We start from the raw sequence: 17,392 nt of genomic DNA, 5'->3' as shown, positions 1-17,392 counted from the left end.
CACAACATGCTTTTGCTATTTCAGCAGGTACAGACAACATCATGGGCATCACCCACACCTGGAAGCAGTCTAGCTAAGGTCTTCCCCATGGCATGCAACAGGAAGTCCTACTTTCCTAAGCAACCACTTTCAGGCACTGTAAAAAGGAAAAGAAAAAGCAGGGGGAGAAACAAACTGAGGAGGGGGAAAATACCAGAAAAGTTGGACATTCTTGCCACCCACATCATAATTATTAGCATTGGGTCCCCAGTTCTATATCCTTCACTGGCAGTTTAAGTCCCAGGGAGGAGGTTCCCAGTGGATCAATCATATTCATGTAACGTTCACCGCGGTGCTTGGCCAAAAACGGACCCCAGTCAGGCTGTGGAGAGCACACCAGCTTGAGCCGCTGCAGCGTGGGGGAGAGAAAAAGAGAGTCTCACTCGGAGTTACAGAGCAGAATTACAATGCAGAAGGAATGAGCACAGGCTCATTTAAGATTATTGATGATGGCCTTGCGATGCTCCACTGCTCAGTGTTTGTTTTGCACCAAGTTTGCAGGATTGATAGAGGGTGAAGCGCCCAGATTTTAATTATACAGTTCCCCACCACCACCATATGAGGGGAGCTCAGAACCACCGCTGCAGATTGCAAGGCTCACTTACTGAAGGACATGTGCACAATTACTTAGCCCAGTGGTCTAAGCAGTGGGTAAGTGCATTAAAATAATTGGATAGCAGATTTCCCAAAAGTATACAGATGACCAAAAAAAATATATATATACAAAAATTAAGGAGCACATTGCTGTGAATGAACAAAGACTATACTTCTGAGCTGACAAAATGCTTGATTTCTATCTGCAGACCAAAAGAAAGAGGAGAACATTAACCTGGCAGACAACAAAAATAAACCTCTTCTAATCTTTCCCCTGGTTTCTTTATTGAATTTATAATCCAGTGCATTCACAGATAAAAAAAAGAAAAAAAACATATTTCTGATGACTTAAGAGGGAACAATTATATGTTTATTACCTAATAAAGTGAATCAGACCTCTCTATAAGTTATTTTAATCTCTGCTTAATTACCAGTTTGCAGCTCTTACCTCCCAAATCAACCATAATAATTTAAAGCAGCAGCCTCCAATATTCAGGAGATACCAGGCTTCAGCAAAAGCCCCTCCAGCACAGGTCCAACTTTGGGGTATTTCTTCTAGGGGCACTACTAGTGGGACAGTAAGGAGAATACCCTATTTTTATGGCCAGACATGTATGTCAGTGCTGCAGATACAAGTTAGAAGATGTGAAGCAGATCAATTTGTCTCAGTGAGAGAAACTTTGGCGACGATGAGCAAGCCTAATGTCACCTTAGCTCGTTTCCAGCAGGAACAGTTCTCTCCTGACCTGTGTATGCCAACGTGCACTACATAAGGGCTGACAAGTGGTCTTGTTGCCCTAGTGCCAGTGCTGTATTTGGATGCTCTCCCCAGGGTGTCCCACCACTTCAATTCCTGTGCTCTGTGTGAAGCAGAAAAGCATGGGTTTTTTCCTTAGGTGTGTGTAGTGTGACATACTGAGAGACCAAAAAGATTATTCTATTTCAGCACATTTTCTCTCCTTTTCACTTCTGAGGAGCGTAACAGCCCCGATGGGTTCTGCAGGAGAGCTGAACTGCAAAAGCAGCTATGAAAAGGGGAGTCAAGTCTCTGTTCCTTTTCCTAAGGAAGGGAGCAGCACAAGCAGCATGCAGTGATGAGAGGGCAGAGCTGAGAAAACCTCAAAGGCCAAAAACTAAGAGCTCTGAACTTCTGCAGAAGACAGGGTGAAGGCAATGAAGGGATGAAATGCTGACATGAGAAAGACATTGCTGTACCACACCTTCCAAGGAACTGAGGAACCAGTGGGATGGGAACAGCCAGGAAGTGACAGTGGTGACAAGCAGGATGACAGGCAGGGCCAAGGCACAGAGAGAAGGAGCAGAAGGGGACTGCCACGTCTCTGGAGCGGGGAAGGGAAGTGGCAGGAATCTGATTTGCGGAATAAACCAAAGCAGCATTGAAAAAAGAAAGTGCCACATGGAATTTTTTTAAGCCCAGACACCAGAGAGAATCAGCTTATTCAAGAACAACAAAGAGGTGAAGAAAGGGGAGGAAAAAAAGATTGCCAGCCAAGTTGTATAATGAGTGGCTTAAGCTGTCGAGCATGAATTCTTTTCATACATCTTATTCCTGAACTTCATCAAGCGGCACAGCCTCCAGGAGTGCATCCCAGGTGACTCAGGTACCTGACCATCTCATGATCTGCAAACAGGTGACCCCTGATGGATGTCACCTAGAACTGGCTGCTGGGCTCAATGTGCCACGGTGCACATCAGCAGCTGATGCTTCCTACATCTACATGCTGCTTTTGCAAGAAGGCCCACAAAATCTAGAACATCTTTCTCTCAGTAACACCATACCAGGGCTTATGAAACATATAACTTCTCCTAGTTCTCATGAAAGCAATCACTTAACAATTTAGGAGCATTTTGCTGTGGAACAGGGAGTAGAGGGCTGCATTTTAAATCAACTGAGCATCTCTTTGCAACACAATAACTGGCTTGCCAGAATGTAATCTTAGTGCTATCAGGCATTCAATATCACAAAAATCAATGTAAAGTAAACCAGACAGTCTCCTGTGACCATATTTTTATGCAGCAAAAAGACAGAAGAATTACCTCAATAAATTTGCCTGGGGCTAGATGCATTTTTATCACAAACATAACAGGGATCCAGATAACCGAGCAGGCCAGCATCAGCCATCCGAGCACCATGGACCAGCCTGGGTAGTGGTAAGCTCCATATGTCATTGGCTCCCATTGGTAAAAACTGAAGCAAAGAATAAACTGGAAACAAGGAAGGAAAACAAAGATGTTTGAATAAGCAAAACGAGCCTGCATGCCACAAGTGGCAAGTATCCACACACAGAGTTGATCATGGAATCACACAGTCAGTAAGGTTGGAAAAGACCTCAAAGATCATCAAGTCCAACCTGTCACCCAAGACCTCATGACTACTAAACCATGGCACCAAGTACCACATCCAGTCCCCTCTTGAACACCTCCAGGGACGGTGACTCCACCACCTCCCTGGGCAGCCCATTCCAATGGCTATCAACTCTCTCTGTGAAGAACTTTCTCCTCACCTGCAGCCTAAACTTCCCCTGGTGCAGCTTGAGACTGTGTCCTCTTGTTCTGATACAAAGGAACACACATGAAAAACCCATACATCTAGGGCAGGGAGCTCCCACAAGCTGTAATAAACAGGTCAGGGCCTGAATCTAATGAGCTTCAGGGAAATCTCACAAAATCCCCCCAAAATCACTGTATTTATACCAGAAGAATTGAAATTAGACTCTTGCCCCTAGGGTAACATGCTTTATTACATGGTCTATTGGCAGTTTTACCTAATGTGATTATGCTAAGTTACTCCATTTCACTTACTGTATGAACAGCAATATATCTGCTTACATTTGTGCATAATTCAGTAACTTTTGGGAAATGCCTGTGCTTCCAATAATTGCACACCGAAGATTTATCGCCGTATAACTAGGTGAAGGCACGTATGAAAGTGATCAGTTTTACTTCCAGAGATACAGAGTAATTGAAAGTCTAATATTAGCCTATCCACATGCATCAAATATTAGCTTTACAGAGGCAATAACAGAAAAGAAGATATTGCTTAGTTTTGCTTTGTCTGTTTCCATCGCGTAAGAATTGAGTTACGACTGATCAGTGTCAATTTATTTCTCACCCCATAAGTTCACTGAATATTACATTTGGAGGGAACAACAACAGAGCATGCAAGTTTGAACTGACCTCGTTTGCTTTCCAAACCTGCTTTTCTTAAGAGACAAACGAAATTTTATGTTCCCTGGTTATGATTACTGGCAGTAGCTAAGAGTGCAAGTCGGATCAACAAAGGAGCAGAGCAACTGGCAGAAAAGCCTTACAGGGGGTCTAAGGCAGTCTCCTGAGTACAGCCATTGGAAGGAAAAGGGGGGGGGAAGAGTTGGTTAAAAAAAAAATAGAATAGAATAGAATAGAATAGAATAGAATAGAATAGAATAGAATAGAATAGAATAGAATAGAATAGAATAGACCAGGTTGGAAGAGACCTTCAAGATCATCAAGTCCGACCTATCATCCAACACCACCTAATCAACTAAACCATGCAACCAAGCACCCTATCAAGTCTCCTCCTAAACACCTCCAATGATGGTGACTCCACCACCTCCCCACGCAGCCCATTCCAATGGGCAATCACTCTCTCTGTGGCCACACCTTCATTTTTAACCAGGCACTCAAAGGGGGAAAAAATACATTGCCACTTCTGTTCTCTTAATACTATAGATTAAACAGGGCTATGTCTTTAAGCTTCTAAAGAGAAATTTTCAGGCTTATACCTATATATTGTCACAATCAAACAATAGTTGCCACTGGGTAGGAAAGATGGATCTACCTGGCTTTCATGCATGGCAATGCTATACTTCAGAGAAGACAACTGGGAAAGAAAATCTATGCAGGAAAGTAGACCATCTTCATTATGCCCATTGGAGGAATTATTCTCATCATAGAAAATACCTTTTCCTCACAACTCAGGACTTTGCTGAGCTCACCAAAACTCATTAGTCTCTCCACACACACGTTTCCTGCCTGTCCGCAAACACTATAACCTTTCCCAGTATTCAGAACAGATATTATCCCCCTCCTTCCTGAATTAACAATAACAAAGTTACTAACTTCACCCAGAGCCTTTCCCCAGAAATAAAAACATTTGCAAATGTCTGAGCAGCACTAAACAACAGCACAAATAGGAACTTCCCAGCACATAACCCAAAACACAGCTTCTCTGGAAGAAGTAACTGCAGAGGACCGGAATCACCGTGCTGCTTCTTCACCTCACCCAGCTGACACCATACTTACTGTTTCAAAATGTCTCTCTTTTCAGAAAGCCTAATAATTTTCCTTACCTTGCACATAAAGTTCTCTGAATACTTGTAGGAACTGCATAGCACTGCTGGGAAATGATGAGCTTTTAAAACTTGACACAAATACTGATAATCTTGGCACGTGTGTGGTCCAAGCCTGAGGAGTTTCAGGCCAAGGGATGAAACATAAAATCCTGGTGCAAGGTGGCTTGGTGGTTTTCATAGAATGGCTTAGGTTGGAAGGGACCTCAGAGATTGTCCACTCCAACCTCCCCACCATGGGCAGGGACACCGCTCTCTCAACTGGACTTGGCTGTTCCAGACCTCATCCACCCTGGCCTCGAACAGCCCCAGGGAGGAGGCATCCACAACCTGGGCAGCCTATTCCAGAGTCTCACCACCCTGGTACTGAAGAACTTCTTCCTAGGGACCTACTCTCCCTCAGCTTCAAACCATTCCCCCTTGTCCTGTCTCTAAACACCCTTATGAAGAGTCCTCCAGCCTTCCTGTAGGATCCCTTCATGTATTGGAAGGCTGCTCTAAGGTCCCCTCAGAGTCTTCTCTTCTCTAGGCTGAACAACCCCAGCTCCCTCAGCCTGTCCTTACAGCAGAGAGCCTTTGGATCATCTTTGTATGATCTGCACCAGGTCTGACTTACCAGGATGAAAGCTTTTTAAATGTCTAAAAGGATTATTTAATTCTTGTGCCAAACATGATATGCAATTAAAGATTGTATCAGTACCTAGGTTAAAACATAAAGGAAACGTGTTAGAGACCTGGATAGTAAATGTAGGAATGGTAAAAGTGAGAATGAGTCATCTTTGAGATGTTCAAGAGCTGTGAAAAAATTTTAAAGGCATAGCCTAAAACTACCACAGTGGTGATCTAACTTTGAAGTAAAGCTTTGTTTCAGGTTTTGGGGTGGAAATAAAGCAAAAGGGGGAAAGGGAGAAGGGGAAAGGGAGAAAGAGAAAGGAGGGGAAAGGGAGAGGGAGAAAAACAGGGGAAAGGAATAGGGAGACAGGGGGGAAGGGGAAGGATTTAAAAAGGAAGAAAAGCAGAAAAGGGAGGAAGAGGAAAAGGAGGTAATGAAAACTGGGGGATGGAGAAGGAAAACAGGTTGAGGGGGAGAAGGAAAACTCGGGAAGGAGAGAAGGAAAACGGGGGGAGGGCAAAAAGAACCACAAAAATAATCAGAACATGATCTCATTTCCTATTTAAAACCGCTTTGGTTAGTGTAAGGGCAGCACACAGGCAACTGCGTCCCCCATATCACCCATGTCCCCCCCACCTCTTCCGTCCCCTCAGGCCTGGCTGCGCTCGCTGCCAGCCGCTGTCACGCAGCGCCACCTGCCGGTGCGGCAGCGACATGTGAATGGGCCACAGCCCCGCGGCGTCCCGTCCCCGCATGGGCCGGGCTAGGCTGCTAAAGAGAACCTGGAGGAACGTGAAGGACATGGAGCTGCTGGATCGGGTCCAGAGCACGCCACAACGTTGATCAGGAGGCTGCTATGAAGAAAAGAGAGTTGGGTTTGTTCAGCCTGCAGGAGAGAAGGCACCGGGGAGACCCTCTTGTGGCCCTTCCGTGCATAAAAGGCTCAGCTGATACAAAAGCTGTGGACAGACTTTCAGCAAGGTCTGTTGTGACAAGACAAGGGGTGATGGTTTTAAACTAAAGCAGGAAGGATTTAGGTTAGATACAAGGAAGAATGTTTTCACAATGAGGGCAGTGAAACACTGGTCCAGATTGCCCAGAAAAATGGTAGAAGCCCCATCCCTGGAATCATTCCAGGTCAGGTTGGACAGGGCTCTAAGCAACTTAATCTTGCTGAAGAACCAGGGAAGTGGTGGAGTCACCATCTCTGAAGGTGTCCAGAAAAAATGTGTGAACATGATTTAGTGGTTGTGCTGGGTTGATGGTTAGACTTGATGATCTTAAAGGGTTTTTTCCAACCTTAATGATTCTATGATTCTAAGATGTCCCTGCTGATTGCAGGGGGGTTGAACTAGACAAGCTTCAAAGATCCCTCCCAACCCAAATCATTCCATGATTTGTATTTGTTACTGAGAACATAATTCATTCAACCCTTGCAGCTAGAGCTTTGTCCACAGAAGACATTCCAAATCATGTTTCTCAGGTTAGTTTATGAAACAACTAAATGGCTTTTCCCTAGCTCAGCCTGAGAACAGACAAGAGGATCATGGAAGTTCCTCTCCTCCTCTGTCTGTGTACATCCATACACATTCATTACATACACACACACATGCATGCAATAACCAGAAACGCTCCTGTGCAACGGCACGTTTTGCACAGAGAGGGAAAGGCTGCCACAGAAGCACATGGAGACTCACCAACCCAAAAGTACCATCATGTGTTCCCTGATTCATATATTACCCATGAGTGGTGAAGAAAACAACAACAAAACCCCTTTGGAGAAGACACTTGAAAGCTTCTTGCTTACTGTTAAAATAGTTGGGGTCACAAACGCCCAACAGACTCTCCAGAATTTACTTGGCTGGAATCCAATCATCATCTCTATGTCTTCACAAAACCTCTGCAATCCTGTAAATGGGAAATGAAAATGCAATTAGGTGTGAAAGAAACCAGCTGCAGCTTGCAACACAGCTCTTGTGATCTCCCCTGTGTCCAACTACAAAGCCTAATTCTGACTTGTTGGTTGAAAACTTCAGTGCAGGATCTAACCATACAGTTAAAAAAACAAAAGAGACTATACCATTCCAGTATAATATTTACTTCCTAAGAATTAAAGCCAAAATGTGCTTGTACATAGAATAGAATAGAATAGAATAGAATAGAATAGAATAGAATAGAATAGAATAGAATAGAATAGAATAGAATAGAATAAACCAGGTTGGAAAAGACCTTTGAGATCATTGAGTCCAACCTATCACCCAACACCATCTAATCAACTAAACCATGGCACCAAGCACCCCGTCCAGTCTCTTCCTAAACACCTCCAATGATGGTGACTCCACCACCTCCCTGGGCAGCACATTGCAATAGCCAATTACTCTTTATGTGAAGAATTTCCGCCTAACATCCAGCCTGAACCTCCCCTGGTGCAGCTTGAGACTGTGTCCTCTTGTTCTGGTGCTGGTTATTCTGCCTGGGAGAAGAGACCAACCCCCACCTGGCTACAACCTCCCTTCAGGTAGTTGTAGAAAGCAAGAAGGTCTCCCCTGAGCCTCCTCTTCTCCAGGCTAAGCAACCCCAGCTCCCTCAGCCTCTCCTCACAGGGCTGTGCTCCAGACCCCTCCCCAGCTTTGTTGCCCTTCTTTGGACACCTTCCAGCAACTCAACATCTTTCCTAAACTGAGGAGCCCAGAACTGGACACAGGACTCAAGGTATGGCCTAACCAGTGCTGAGTACAGGGGCAGAATGAGTTCCCTGCTCCTGCTGGCCACACTGTTCCTGATACAGGCCAGGATGCCATTGGCCTTCTTGGCCACCTGGGCACACTGTTGGCTCGTTTCAGCCAGCTGTCAACCAGTCCCCCCAGGTGCCTTTCTGCTTGGCTGCTCTCCAGCCACTCTGACCCCAGCCTGTAGCACTGCCTGGGGTTGTTGTGCCCAATGTGCAGAATCCGGCACTTGGATGTGTTCAATCTCATGCCCTTGGACTGTGCCCATCTGTCCAGCCTGGCAAGGTCCCTCTGCAGAGCTCTCTCCTACCCTCTAACAGATCAACTCCTGCCCCCAGCTTGGTATCATCTGCAAACTTACTGATTAGTAGCTGCAATTACGTCTGTGCTTGTTACTTCATTGTGATGATGAACCTCATTAGTATCTGCAGCTGTATTTCAGCACAGATGACATCTGAGCTTCTCTACTGCATGGCTGGGGTACAAACTGTATCACTTCACACTGAAACAGGCAAGGTCTTTCTATTTCTCCATCTCTTATGTAAGAAATACTGTGAAGTATTGGAGAGGACCTGTAAACATTTCACATTCTATTCAATGTCCTTTGAACAAACAGATCGACTGACAGCTTAATTCCTCAGATTATTGTATTGATTGCATCTGTAAAGTTACTTGAGTTAATAAAACACACAAGAGTAGAAAAGGGGTATTTTAGCTGTCTCTGCAGCCAAGTCCCTGACTGTGCCATGTCCCTGGAGAAGGTGAGCTGGCCCAGCAGCTGCTATTGCCAAGCTGAGATTGCCAGACTGAATTTCACCCTTCTTCTACAGAGCTCTTTAGGGAAATGGCCCCTGCTAGTGAAAACAGAATCACCCAGAATCACCAAGGTTGGAAGAGACCTCAACCCATCCAAAAGTAACAAAACCAAACCCCAAAATTGACATTTGTTTCAGCTTTTCTAAGGGTGACAAGAAAAGGGACTTCTGGGGTCTGAGGCTGAGCTCCTCCATCCCATAAACATTTTCAGTTTGGGCCAATTTTGTGATCATCTCTGCCACTTCAGTTTCACAAAGAAACTATTCTACAGCATTTAGCCTCACTTCTGTGATGTGGGGACAGGGATGGAGCTTACATATTGGAGAAAAGTCGTGAAGTAAGGGGGAAAAAAGTAATAAACTGCCTCATGTTCTTATGGCCCTTAGAGTCAGCCACAGCTACTGCTGCTGCTGAATGTAAGAAGGGATAATCCCCTGGCATGATCCATCTAATTTTGAGGCCTTTCTGTTGATATCAAGGAGAAATAAACCTATCCACCTGGCTGTTTCCAGAATTAAGAAAGTTAAAAATAGCAGTGGCTCAATACTCAGTGTCTTCTGGTGCAGCCCTAAGTAAGCAGCAGGGCTAGATGGAGCTGGGGCAGCCCTAAGGGCCCAGCTCAGAGTGTGAGCAGTGAGTAAGCCAGTTCAGGCAGGTAACATGTCAGAGAAAAACTAAGAAACTGTGTTATGATAAGAAATAGCAACAAAAACATCTAGAAATTGAACAAGAAGATAGAATGGAATAGGATAGGATAGGATAGGATAGGATAGGATAGGATAGGATAGGATAGGATAGGATAGGATAGGATAGGATAGGATAGGATAGGATAGGATAGGGTAGGGTAGGGTAGGGTAGGGTAGGGTAGGGTAGGGTAGGGTAGGGTAGGGTAGGGTAGGGTAGGGTAGGGTAGGGTAGGATAAGGCAGGGCAGGGTAGGGTAGGATAAGGCAGGGCAGGGTAGAGTAGAGTAGGGCAGGTAGAGTAGAGTAGGGCAGGTAGAGTAGAGTAGAGTAGAGTAGAGTAGAGTAGAGTAGAATAAACCAGGTTGGAAAAGACCTTTGAGATCGAGTCCAACCTATCACCCAACACCATCTAATCAACTAAACCATGACACCAAGCTCCCCATTCACTATCTTCCTAAACTCCTCCAGTGATGGTGACTCCACCACCTCCCTGGGCAGCACATTCCAATGGCCAATCTCTCTTTCTGGGAAGAATTTCTTCCTAACATCCAGCCTAAACCTTCCCTGGCACAGCTTGAGACTGTGTCCTCTTGTTCTGGTGCTGCTTGCCTGGGAGAAGAGGCCAACCCCCACCTGGCTACAACCTCCCTTCAGGGAGTTGTAGACAGCAATAAGGTCTCCTTTGAGCCTCCTCTTCTCCAGCCTAAGCAACCCCAGCTCCCTCAGCCTCTCCTCACAGGGCTGTGCTCCAAACCCCTCCCCAGCTTTGTTGCCCTTCTCTGGACATGTTCCACAGAAGGAACATCTTTCCTAAACTAAGGGGCCCAGAACTGGACACAGGACTCAAGGTGTGGCCTAACCAGTGCTGAGTACGGGGCAGAATGACCTCCCCACTCCTGCTGGCCACACTGTTCCTGATGCAGGCCCAGGATGCCATTGGCCTTCTTGGCCACCTGGGCACACTGCTGGCTCATATTCAGCCTACTATCAACCAGCACTCCCAGGTCCCTTTCTGCCTGGCTGCTCTCCAGCCACTCTGACCCCAGCCTGTAGCACTGCCTGGGGTTGGTGTGGCCAATGTGCAGAACCCAGCACTTGGATGTGTTCAATCTCATAGCGCTGGATTGTGCCCATCTGTCCAGCCTGTCGAGGTCTCTGTAGAGAGTTACCTGGGAGGTGCTCACAGAGCAGTCAGTCCTGCAGGGCAGTGGGGGGAACAAAACCAGTCTCAAACTAATTTCAGCAGCAAATTATGAGCTGAAGGGTCTTGCCACAAAGTTGAAAGCTCATCCAAGTGTTCCTGCTCCAGCTACACTTGCTGCTGCAAGGGGGGTGTACCTATCTGGAGAGTTAACGAGGACTTCTGCCTCCAATATTCATGCAAGCTTCATGAAAATCTGCAGAGATTTCATTGAAACTCCAATTTAAAAATGTAGTCCTTTCTTGGAATCATTGGTTGATATTCACAGCCTCAGCTACTTCTAAATATTGTCAGTTCAGGAGTTACATGCTTGTAAACAGATACAGGGATTACACAGCGCTTGTTTCAGTGAAAGGCTGGAAACAGATTTGTCAAGTTGCAGAGAAAAGTGCAAAGGCTGCTTTAGTTAACAGAACACAGATTACATCTTAGTATAGCTGCTCTGCCTCTCAGATCAGTCAGGCCTGCTGGATAACTTTGGGAAATAAATGATACATCCTATTTCACATCTCAATCTCCACTCTCTAAAGTAGGATGATGTATTCATAAGTGGTGCAGATAGGAAATCCATTAAAAAGGAGAATGCAAACCTAGACAGACAACTACTCCTGCCACAGGTAAAGTGTTCAAAATTGCTAACACTTGCCACAAATGCACTCCAGCAGTTACCACTCACTCTGGGGATGAACCTTCCCAGCAACAGGTTGTCAAAAAGACAAGTCTGGAAGGAGTGGGAACAAAGTTCAGGTCATGTCTTTTCAGCTCCCAGCAGCGCTTTGCTCAGGCACAAGGAGCTTTGCATTTGTATTCATGTTATAAAATGTAACAGTGGGAATTATGCTGATGATTAAATGAATCATTTAGATGGTTAGGCCACACCTTGAGTCCTATGTCCAGTTCTGGGACCTTCAATTTAAGAAGGACATTGAGACTCTTGAACGTGTCCAGAGAAGGGCAACAAAGCTGGGGAGGGGTTTGGAGCACAGCCCTGTGAGGAGAGGCTGAGGGAGCTGGGGTTGCTTAGCCTGGAGAAGAGGAGGCTCAGGGGAGACCTTCTTGCTCTCTACAACTCCCTGAAGGGAGGTTGTAGCCAGGTGGGGGTTGGTCTCTTCTCCCAGGCAAGCAGCACCAGAACAAGAGGACACAGTCTCAAGCTGTGCCAGGGAAGGTTTAGGCTGGATGTTAGGAAGAAGTTCTTCATAGAAAGAGTGATTGGCCATTGGAATGTGCTGCCCAGGGAGGTGGTGGAGTCACCATCACTGGAGATGTTCAAAAAAGGCTTGGATGTGGCACTTGAAGCCACAGTTTAGTTGTCAGGAGGTGTTAGGTATTAAGTAATAGGTTGGACTCAATGATCTCAAAGGTCTTTTCCAACCTTAGTGGTTCTATGATTCTAATAGCTACAGCTCTGTTTGTTACAGTCATGCATCACAATCTAAACAACTGCAGAGTAAACATCTATACCAGCATGTGAAATGAAAAAAACCCAACACCCAACAAGCAGCATTTCCCTGGATTATGAAGCACTGGCTCTACTGAAAAAGAAGTGATTTCAAGGAAATAGCCAAGTGTGCCTCTTTTTAATTTCAAAATCTCAAGCAGCTCAGCAAGCAGAACGTGTAACAAGGGCTAAAGACAGATTTATTCCCTCATAAAAGCACCTGCCACTATTGTGCCAACCTGCTTGCTATGAGGAGAACGAGCATACAGAGAAAGGTGTCAGTGGAGTGTAAAACCACAATTGTCAGAGCTTGAAAATGTATTATGCCAATTTTAAGCACTGCTTGAAGGAATACAACAAGAGCAGGAGCAAACTTGTGTTTACAACATATAAATCACAAATACACAAGCTGCACTGCTACGAACAGTCCTTACGAAAGTAGCTCCAATGCAGCAGAAGTAGCTGTGCCACATTCATCGAGCAAATGATTGCAAAGAGGCCAAGAAGGCCAATGGCATCCTGGCCTGCATCAGGAACAGTGTGACCAGCAGGAGCAGGGAGGTCATTCTGCCCTGTACTCAGTACTGGTTAGGCCACACCTTGAGTCCTGCGTCCAGTTCTGGGCCCCTCAGTTTACGAAGGACATTGAGACTCTTGAACAAGTCCAGAGAAGGGCAACAAAGCTGGGGAGAGGTTTGGAGCACAGCCCTGTGGGGAGAGGCTGAGGGAGCTGGGGTTGCTTAGCCTGGAGAAGAGGAGGCTCAGGGGAGACCTTATTGCTGTCTACAACTACCTGAAGGGAGGTTTTAGCCAGGTGGGGGTTGGTCTCTTCTCCCAGGCAAGCAGCACCAGAACAAGAGGACACAGTCTCAAGCTGTGCCAGGGGAGGTTTAGGCTGGAGGTGAGGAGAAAGTTCTTCCCAGCAAGAGAGATTGGCCATTGGAATGTGCTGCCCAGGGAGGTGGTGGAGTCACCATCCCTGGAGGTGTTCAAGAGGGGATTGGATGTGGCACTCGGTGCCATGGTCTAGTCATGAGGTCTGTGGTGACAGGTTGGATTTGATGATCTTTGAGGTCTTTCCCAACCTTATTGATTCTATGAAATATTGCTCCGTGTGTGTGTGTGTGTGTGTGTGTGTGTGTGTGTGTAAAAGACTGGAAGTTCTTTAATCTAGCAAAAGGTTAATTCCAGGCAATAATCTTTGCACTAGTTTACATCAAAGGCTTTGCTAACATCTGTTGATTAACAATCAGTTGGTACAGGAAGTAGGGAAAGATGATTTGTAATCGGCAGATCTTTCCCACCTCTGATTACATTAAAGTAATATGCAACTAAGGGGGGGAAAAAAACCCCAAAGTTCTCCTCTATTCAAGTCCTTTCTTTGCAGTGTTGTGACTATTTCTGTATTGTTTGATGTTTTTCAGAAAAGTTAGTGTTTGAAGAGATTGAATTTGCTGGGCAAAGCAGGCACTAGCCAGAGCAATTTTGCTTCCAAGCCTAATAAAATGCTGATCTTGAAAGGCAGGTTCGTAGTGCTTGTGCCACACAGCGTTCAGAGGAGGAACAGAGCCAGTGTTTGCTCCTTATTTACCTTCACTCTTAGTTGAAAACAAACAGAACAAAGAAATTCAACAGATTTAAGTAGTGTAGGGGGGTGTATTTTAAAATGTTCTAAGCAAGCACTTTTTATCTTGCACAAAATGGGGCAATCTTTTTGGCACAAACTGGGGATGCTGGCCAGGAAGAGTGAGAACAGTACTTTAGCACAGGCATGCTCTCCACAGACAGAGGAGGAGGAGGGAGGGAGGAAACAATCTTATCTTTCTCATCCTGACTTGCTGGAACCTGTCCAGAGAAGGGCAACAAAGCTGGGGAGAGGTCTGGAACACAGCCCTGTGAGGAGAGGCTGAGGGAGTTGGGGTTGCTTAGCCTGGAGAAGAGGAGGCTCAGGGGAGACCTTCTTGCTGTCTACAACTACCTGAGGGGAGGTTGTAGCCAGGAGGGGGTTGGTCTCTTCTCCCAGGCAAGCAGCACCAGAACAAGAGGACACAGTCTCAGGCTGTGCCAGGGGAGGTTTAGGCTGGATGTTAGGAAGAAGTTCTTCCCAGCAAGAGAGATTGTCCATTGGAATGTGCTGCCCAGGGAGGTGGTGGAGTCACCATCACTGGAGGTGTTTAAGAAGAGACTGGATGGGGTGCTTGGTGCCATGGTTTAGTTGATTAGATAATGTTGGGTGATAGGTTGGACTCAATGATCTCAAAGGTCTTTTCCAACCTGGTTAATTCTATTCTATTCTATCCTATCTTAACACCAAGTTTCAAATCTTCCTTTGCTTATGAAGACAAGTCTAAAGTGGCATCACCACACTCCAGGCATAAATTAATCATGTTATGTAGGGACACCTTCACATTTCCTACCACTACCATCTGAGATCATACGTCCAAGGATCAATTTCCCTGGAAGCACTAGACAAGTTGCTCTGGACTGGTGTAGCTACAGTAGCATCAAAATCATTGCACTGCTTTATGATAGCTAAGCATCTTCCTCCTAACATGAATTCATGTAACTGGTATTGCCACTATGCATAATGAATGAGCAGCTGCATAGTCTTGATTCTGTGTTACAGACAGATGGGCTAAAGGGAAGGCTGAATGTGTAAAATGAACATAAATCATAGAATCAATAAGGTTGGAAAAGACCTCAAAGATCACCAAGTCCAACCTGTCACCCAACACCTCATGACTACTAAACCATGGCACCAAGTGCCACATCCAATCCCCTCTTGAACACCTCCAGGGATGGTGACTCCACCACCTCCCTGGGCAGCACATTCCAATGGCTCACAACGCTCTCTCTCAAGAACTCTCTCCTCACCTCGAGCCTAAACTTCCCCTGGCACAGCTTGAGACTGTGTCCTCTTGTTCTGGTGCTGGGTGCCTGGGAGAAGAGACCAATCCCCTCTTGGCTACAACCACCCTTCAGGTAGTTGTAGACAGCAATAAGGTCTCCCCTGAGCCTCCTCTTCTCCAACATCTATTAAATACAAAGATATCACTTCTGGCTCAGGAAGTCTCTGACCCCAAAACTGTTGGAGTGTGGGGGAAAAAAAGCCCTGGAGCAGTTTCACTAAACTCTTTGTCTGTTCTTTGACTCATCTTTAAGCACTGGCTTCAAGCTGTTGGTGGAAAAAAGGACGTTAGCCTATATGAAAGTCCTTTGAATGTAGGTATTTAAAGGAATCCTTTAGTAATGAAGTCCCATTGTGCTTCTGTTCGAACTGAGGGAATTCTGAGGTTTTTCACTTGAAAAGCAAAAATAAAAGACAAAGTTCTAGTCCCTTCCTTAAGAATTCCACATCACCAGCTGCTGCACCGTGTGCTACCGTGTTACTTTGTCACAGGCTGCCCAACAGCAGTATCTTTTCTTACCGTATATGTAGGAAACTCCAACAAGCTCGAAGATGGCAATGATGACAAGAGAGTAAGAAGCTGCATAGGTGTCCACGAGCTGTAGCATATACATTCCACCCTAAAAAAAAAAAAGGAAAGGATAAAAGAGCCATTACTTGTGGCATATAGCTGGTATCTCTCTTCATACATGGCACAACTTCGGCTGGTGCTAACAGGCAGGAGCAGGAGTCAGGACTCTCTATCCCTAGCAAGAATCCAAACATTGACTGAACACAGACTCATGCTGCTCTACAGTTTCTCCTTTCTGGCTGAGTGAATACCAAATCCAGCAAGAAAAGGAAAGCAAAGAGTACATTTGAGTCTGGTAACTAATAGAGCTTGGGAAGATGTTGGTTTCGGTCCTTTCAGCTTAAGGCTCAAACTGTGACCAGACCTTCCACAGAAGTGTCTCTAATTCTTAATACCACTTCAAAAGCAAAATCAGTCCTGAACCCAGGAATACTGTACCAGGGAGTCCAGTTCATCTTTTGGAAAGGATATAATGCCCTATCTTCAGAGCAGAGGATAAGCAGCATAACTCAAGTGGAGAAAGGACTGAATCCATCCCCAGAATTAGAACAGCAAAGCTGGGCTAGTAGGTGATGAGGTGAAGAGAAAGAAAGGAGAGGGGAAAGGAGGGGAAAGGATGAATAAAATAGTAAGAGAGATTTAGTGTACTTCTGTATTTTTTTTGCTGAGGGTTTGTTAACACTGGAGGAATTAGTGGACAAGACACTGAAGACTGTGAATGGTAGATGAGAATTCCATTCTGAGGTCCAGTTTGCCAAAACTACCAGTTCATAGCTACCTGGGAGGGAAGACACCCAAAACTGGTGTGCCTGCTTGCATGACATACCTGTTTGTTTGTTTGTTTGTTTCCTAAGTGAACACCTACTTTGCATCACTACCTTGGAGAGGTTCAACTAGGGAAAAATTACAAGTCTGAACCTCAGAAAGATTTAAACAACAAAGGCTTTTAAGTATGCTTCTGTCACAGTATCCCCTAAATTAAAAAATGAAAATAAATTAATTAAGGTGTTTGTATCTGACCAGATCAAGCTTGGTGCCATGGGTTAGTTGATTAGGTTGGATGATAGGTTGGACTCGATGATCTCAAAGATCTTTTCTAACCTGGTTAATTCTATTCTATTCTATTCTATTCTGTTCTATTCTATTCTATTCTATTCTATTCCATTCCATTCTATTCCATTCCATTCCATTCTATTCTAAAGGGCCAGGAGGATGATCAGAGGGCTGGAGCACCTCTCCTATGAGGACAAACTGAAAGAGTTGGGACTGTTCAGTCTGAAGAAGAGAAAGCTCTGAGGTGACCTTATTGTGGCCTTCCAGTATCTGAAGGGGGCCTACAAGAAGGCTGGGGAGGGACTGCTCAGGATATCAGGTATCATAGTATCAGAGTATCATAGTATCAGTCAGGGTTGGAAGGGACCACAAGGATCATCTAGTTCCAAC

The 17,392-nt window shown here is 45.3% G+C and overlaps 1 protein-coding gene across 1 annotated transcript in view; it reads right to left on the bottom strand.

The window, feature by feature from the left end:
- Window positions 1-232: 232 nt before the first annotated feature.
- The window catches only part of SLC6A5 (solute carrier family 6 member 5), a 33,805-nt gene continuing 16,645 nt past the window's right edge, over window positions 233-17,392 (bottom strand). The window contains exons 13-16 of the mRNA XM_054171661.1: window positions 15,899-15,998; window positions 7,406-7,506; window positions 2,692-2,859; window positions 233-388 (exon numbers count right to left, since the gene is read on the bottom strand). Of these exons, the coding sequence (XP_054027636.1) occupies window positions 233-388; window positions 2,692-2,859; window positions 7,406-7,506; window positions 15,899-15,998 (525 nt within the window). The remainder of the gene's footprint in view (window positions 389-2,691; window positions 2,860-7,405; window positions 7,507-15,898; window positions 15,999-17,392) is intronic.

Source organism: Dryobates pubescens, chromosome 22 (assembly GCF_014839835.1).
Source record: "Dryobates pubescens isolate bDryPub1 chromosome 22, bDryPub1.pri, whole genome shotgun sequence".
Classification (NCBI taxonomy): domain Eukaryota; kingdom Metazoa; phylum Chordata; class Aves; order Piciformes; family Picidae; genus Dryobates; species Dryobates pubescens.
Note: the sequence above shows the minus strand (reverse complement) of the source record. Positions and strands in the feature narration are given on the sequence as shown.